The sequence below is a fragment of the Oncorhynchus mykiss genome, chromosome 9, assembly GCF_013265735.2.
Source record: "Oncorhynchus mykiss isolate Arlee chromosome 9, USDA_OmykA_1.1, whole genome shotgun sequence".
NCBI lineage: Eukaryota > Metazoa > Chordata > Actinopteri > Salmoniformes > Salmonidae > Oncorhynchus > Oncorhynchus mykiss.
Window position 1 is genome coordinate 45113277 of NC_048573.1, and position 6226 is coordinate 45119502.

Below are 6226 nucleotides of genomic sequence, written 5' to 3' on the forward strand. Positions count from 1 at the left end.
CAAACATCGACAGACCCACCAGGTTTTTCATCAGTAGACACACATTGACAGCTGCCACTCTTCACCTCGGCAATTCAATTACCAGTCCTGGAGTGCCAAAGTTCTGCCAGGAGTATTTCTAGCCTGGTAGTTAAATGATACATATTTGTCATTGATTGGCCTGAGACATACATATTTGTCATTGATTGGCCTGAGACATTACGTACCTCGTGTCCCAGGTCTGAATTAGTCCTTGATTAGAAGGAAAAAATGGAAGGCTACGCTACCAAAGGTAACCGCCCCGTTCCGCCCCCCCCCCCCCACCCATTATGTTCTGCGCATATGTTTCTTTACCTCTACTTTACGCACAATTGTGTGTGTTCACCCTCCCCATCACTTTATATTTTCCATTTTACTCACCGTCAATTGTGAATGATAATTCTTCCAGGTTTACCAGTGAAATGTCCATGCAGCTTCTGCATGCCAACCCTTTGATCTCAGTCAATTTCATGGGAATATGCATTTTGGTATTTTTCTTGAATGATACAGGCCTAAGCTCCAGTGTTTTTGTATTATGTACAGTGAAATAATTTAACAAACTGTAGCCTACCTGTGTTTAATCCAAGCACATACTGTATATTGCCTAGTGGGGCATGCTGCGCAAAATGTTTGAAAAAGAATCATCCTAAAATCTCACAAGAAATGAGGTGGTGTTTTTCGTCTCATTATGCGATTATATTCAGTTCTGTTATGTCGAACATGAATGAATAATTTTGTGATCATGCAGACATGGATTCTGCTTTGATCTAACTTAATTGAACAAGCACCATTCTCAATTCAGCATTGAAATTCGGCAGTGTATCCTCTAGGCAGCCGTACAAATCCTGCACATGCGCAGAAGCTTCTATCGTAAAAGAGGCATCCAGAAAATGTTGCAACGCATCCACTCTGAAAAGGGAAACCAGAAATGTTTTGCCCTTCTTGGACCGTAATTGAATAGCCCTGCCTTAATTGTCCAGGCTTATTCAGTCTGGTGGACTATTGCAGATAGAAATGTAGAGCATAGATTTGACACGGTTTTGTCACTGTATATTTGTTGTGTCACTGGACACATGCATGTTGTGATGATCACTAAACTAACATCCACCCCTATGTGTGCTATGCCTTCTTCTGGCACGTATCCCGATGACAGACACATTTATGTGATGTTTCATAGCTTGAAACAACTTAATTCATTTGAACAGTATTTAACAAGTCAAGGGAAATGTCGATTTCATATATGTTTCTCCCTCAAATAACTACCACGTTTGTTTTCATTAGCTGTACATATGTGTTGGACATGTATCATCTATTCCAACAATGAAACTGTAGGGCCTGTGTAAATTTCTGTTAAAACAACAACCAATATTTCATAGCTAACGTGGTTCTTTATTTCTCTCGACAACCCAGTCACACAGCTGTGAGAAAGTAACAAATGTTAGATCTATGTTTGACATAAATAACCATGGTAGCTGCAAAGTGTTTGAGAAGCTAATATATTTTGACTTATTTGTCCATGTATTTGGTCAGATTCCCATGTGTTGCTTCATTTTGCGTTGCGCTCACATCTTCTCTATGTGCCTTGCCAGTGTAGATATGATTGTGTGGCCTCCTGGCCAATCTCCTCCTCGCCATAAGAAGTCTACAGAAGGTCCTAGGTTAAGTCACTAGACTGCACTTTTCCTATACGCAAATGACTGTAGAACGTAAGGAAATTCTTATGTCATGCTGACATAAAGGCTGCATAATGTGCATTAGCCACAAGAATGATAAAATGCCTGTCCTAATTTGTAACAATGACAGATATGGCACTAAATTGTGCCATAATTGAGTAGTAGGTTATCATGTCCTGTTATGACCGGTATTAGGTCACTCTGCTACACGTCTTTACGTCAATTGGGGCTCTAGTAAAGTGCCATCAAATGTATTTATTTAGATGAATAACAACCCTTTTGTAACTCCGGCTACTTGACAGCTCATTGTATCACTCCAACTAAAGCCCGATAGACCGAACCATGTATTTAGACAGTCGACATCTGAGTGGATTTGCAGTCTAGTAAGACACAAAAAAAAACAGAAGTAGTAGATTGAGCAATCCCTCACGCTCTTCTTTTGTAACGTTTGTGGATATTGTTGTGGGGGAAATGTTGCTCATAGTTTATAGTGATAGTGGTAATACTTTACTTAAAGCATCTGGGCAAAATGCATTATGATGCCATTACAATGTATTGTACGACTTGTCATGAGCAAGTATGACCCTACCCTTTATAATCTCTTACTGTATTCATCTCATAATGATACGGACTAAATGAGAGCCTGTTTGAGACAGTTTAAGTATTTATCCATAAAGAGACATAACATATTACAAACCTTGATATAAGACATTATCAAAGGCTTGAACATGCTTTAAACAAGTTATAAAGCATTATACCTGGATGCTTCAATAGTGTTCATGTGATAGCAATACAGTTATATAGATCTTTTCATTCTGAATGTCATTAAGAAGTGAATCAGCAGGGCATTTTCAAAAGTTTAAAATGGTCGCTGAATTGCTCATTTCATAGCCTTCAATAAGTTATTTCCATTGGAAATCAGTGTCTCATTCTTTCTGAAGAAAAGGCCAATAGCACACACGCACAGGCAATGGGCTGAGTCATGTAGCCTTACACAACAGGGGTTTGACACGGCTGCTTTTGTATCGGAGAAAGAGGGAGAGCTCCCCTGTTAGGAAGCTGTGGAAATGAAGCCTGAAACATAGTGAAGCATGCCACGTTGTCTCCTCATTTTCATAGTTGTCGTTTTTTCCCATCAATATTGTTGAGGCCTGGAACTCACCATTTTCAGCGTCAAAGAACATGATCATTCTACAGCACCAATTCCATATGCACTCTAAAAAGACCAATCTCTAACTTCACCGACATGATTCTAGTTTTGTCTTACCTTTCTAATTTTATACACCTGCTTCACTAATCCAGAGGGGGAGACGTAATTTAAATTGTGAAGTTAGTCTACTCTATAATGTTTCCTTTTGCTAAAAACACATCTCTTTGACTCTCTGAATCAAAGCAATAGCTTTATCCTCGATATCGCTTTCTCTAAATGCCAGAGTGGACCAGATTGTTGGTAAAGGTCCTCCAGATAAAGGTGCCAAAGGTGGCGGTGACGGGGAGAAAGAGGAGGTGGACCCCAGCATGATGGGACGTATGATGAAAGTGGAGAAACGGGTAAGCCATGTGTTCCTCTGACCTTATCTCAGCCTCTCTGTCCTAAACAGTCCCGGCTCTTGGTAGAAATGCCCTTAGAGACGAAACACACCGTGTCAACGAACAGTTAGAAGCAGGGGGGTGGCCGTTCTGACACCTGTCGCCTCTGACCAGAACATCGGCCATCATTTTCTGTTCATTTTCCTGACAATGCAACATGTTGAATCGCCACAGTTTGTCGACAACCAGCAGGTGATTCTAACCTGCTGTTTTTAGCCATTCATCTCTGTGGTGTGTAATCTGATCTAAGATCTAGGATCAGATTACCCTCCCCTCCCCAAAGCAGGTGATTCTAACCCATTGCTTTTAGCCGTTCATCTTTGTGGTTTGTAATCTGATTACCCTCCCCAAATCCTAACCCAAACCGTTTGGGTGTGAAAGGCCCAACTGACCTAAGATCAGTGTCTATGGGCAGTGCCGTGCTACACTACACATGCAGAGATTATATGGGACTCTCTCTCTTCCTGCAGGTGGGCTCCATGGACAGAAAGCTGGATTTCCTGGTCAACGTGTACGTACAGCGCATGGGCATCCCGCGCTCTGAGACAGAGGCCTATTTCAACTCAAAGGAAGCCTACCCTGCACCCCCTTACATTAGCCCCGAGGATTGCAAGGAGGAGAAGCAGGAGGAGGAAAAGACGGTGAAAGAGGAGGAGAAGAAGGAGAAGAGCTGCTCCGCTGCCGAGGTCCTCCGCTCCGTGGAGAGGAAGAAGTGCTCCCCAGAGCCCAGGTCTTTGGGCACGCCCTCCGGCAGCCGCAGCCGCCCCTGCACCTCCTGGGAGCACCAGCTGCAGCACCCTCTCAGCCAGCCCGCCTGGAACAGCAGTGTGGCCAACAGCCCCTCACCTATAGGGGGGGGCAGCGGAGAGCACTCCCCCTCTCTGTTCCGCCTGCCACCCCCTCCCCCACCCATCCACGAGCGCTCATCCTCCGGGGCAGGAGGGAGCAGTAGCCGGGAGGGCTCCTCCCAGGGCAGGAAGCGCAACAGGAGGCAGAGGCGTCAGCCAGACGTGGCCCCGCTGCCCACCGCGGAGAGTGACACGTCCCTGTCCATCCCATCAGTGGACCACGAGGAGCTGGAGCGCTCCTTCAGTGGGTTCAGCATCTCCCAGGCCAAGGAGGACTTCTTTGGGGCGTCGTTCTTCAATGGGGTGGCTGCAGAAACAGGGGCATCTCTCTGCGCCAGGGTTAGACCCTTCATTGCTGAGGGTGAATCAGACACAGACTCTGACCTGTACACCCCTGGCGGCCCCTCGCCCCTCTCCTTCAGCGGTGAAGGGGCAGGGGGGTATGGAGACAGAATCTGGCCACCTCTCAAGTAGGCTAGGATCAGAATAACTGGCCCCTAGTATGAGCTGGGATGGATTGAGATATGAGGGGAGGATCAAGAAGATTGCATATGTTAACGCTTGTCACTGAAACTTTCACAAACAAAAAATGGCCCAATTGAATCTGTCTTGTGTGATTGTATGTGTATGACCATTGAGGTATTCAGAGTTGTTTTAGATAGGGTGTCCAATCACCCAAATGCTTGAGTTGATGCTTTTCATGTGAACTGAAGCCGATTTTAAGTTAAAAGATTAATATCTACTGCGCTTTCTGAACACTCAGTGATTTCTCTGGACCAAAAAATGTGGGGGGATATTGGAAGATATGTCAGTACAGTAGCCCATCAGTCGGCTATACCTACAGTACAAGTCACCTACTGTATGTTTAGGTTATGCTGAGCCTTCGAAAATGATCACTGCCTTGTTGGTTTTATTCCAGTATGACATTTTATTAGAATTGAATTGTTGCTAATAGTTTTCATTCTGAATATGGCGCTCAGTTAAATCAGTGGCATTAGTATATGATTTAATCATGAATTTTTGCGGCAAATTCAGTATAATTCTAAAAGCCAAACTGTAATGTGCTGATGGGTTGTGTGCTGTGGTTTATGTACTGTTGTCCTTGGTAGAAAACATTATCGCAAACAAATAGAGAATACTGTAGATGCCGCTGCACAACCCTTCTTAAGCGTATGGTCTTATTAAACACTGTACTGACTCCTGGAAACGCATGCCTTAAATGAGTTCTGCAGAGTAATACACAACGTACAGTTCTACACTCTTATTTAACCGCACGATGACAGAGCGAGATGACAAGATTCACATGACATGATTTTTAAGAGGAGGAGTTGTAGAACTGAGACACAAGCTAGTAGGTAGGCTTTCTACTTTTGAGTTTTCATCAATAATATCTTACTGGTGGTGTCTGTAAAATATGTCAAGTCAATTTCTTAATTTAAAAAAAAAACTGCACGAACATAATAATAAATGAACTGCATGGCATGTACAACAGAATAGTTGCTTTAGATAGGATGTGTATGACTGTGGCAAGTAGGAACCAAACTAAATTACATTCCTCAACCATTTCCTCAACCATTCCACAGATGATCGACAGAAAGTGGGCAGAACAGGAAAATAAAACCAAGCAACATTGCATGATTGACTTCAACTTAAATATATACACTGCCGTTCAAAATTTTGGGGTCACTTAGAAATGTCCTTGTTTTTGAAAGAAAAGCACTTTTTTTGTCCATTTAAAATAACATCAAATTGATCAGAAATACAGTGTAGACTTTGTTAATGGTGTAAATGACTGTTGTAGCTGGAAACGGCAGATTTTTTGTATTTTAATGGAATATCTACATAGGTGTACAGAGGGCCATTATCAGCAACCATCACACCTGTGTTCCAATGGTTGTGTTAGCTAATCCATGTTTATAATTTTAAAAGGCTAGTTGATCATTAGAAAACCCTTTTGCAAAGCTGAAAACTGTTGTCCTGATTAGAGGCAATAAAACTGGGCTTCTTTAGACTAGTTGAGTATCTGGAGCATCAGCATTTATGGGTTCGATTACAGACTCAAAATGGCCAGAAACAAATAACTTTCTTCTGAAACTC

General features: G+C 42.9%; 1 protein-coding gene across 3 annotated transcripts in view; it reads left to right on the plus strand.

Moving 5' to 3' along the window:
• Positions 1 to 5910, plus strand: part of LOC110532183 (potassium voltage-gated channel subfamily KQT member 2-like) — a 42623-nt gene extending 36713 nt beyond the window's left edge. For all 3 annotated transcript variants that reach the window (XM_021615863.2, XM_036988122.1, XM_021615865.2), the window contains 2 exons: positions 3125 to 3242; positions 3752 to 5910. In XM_021615863.2, the coding sequence (XP_021471538.1) occupies positions 3125 to 3242; positions 3752 to 4603 (970 nt within the window). In that variant the 3' untranslated portion in view covers positions 4604 to 5910. The remainder of the gene's footprint in view (positions 1 to 3124; positions 3243 to 3751) is intronic.
• The last annotated feature ends 316 nt before the right edge of the window (positions 5911 to 6226 follow it).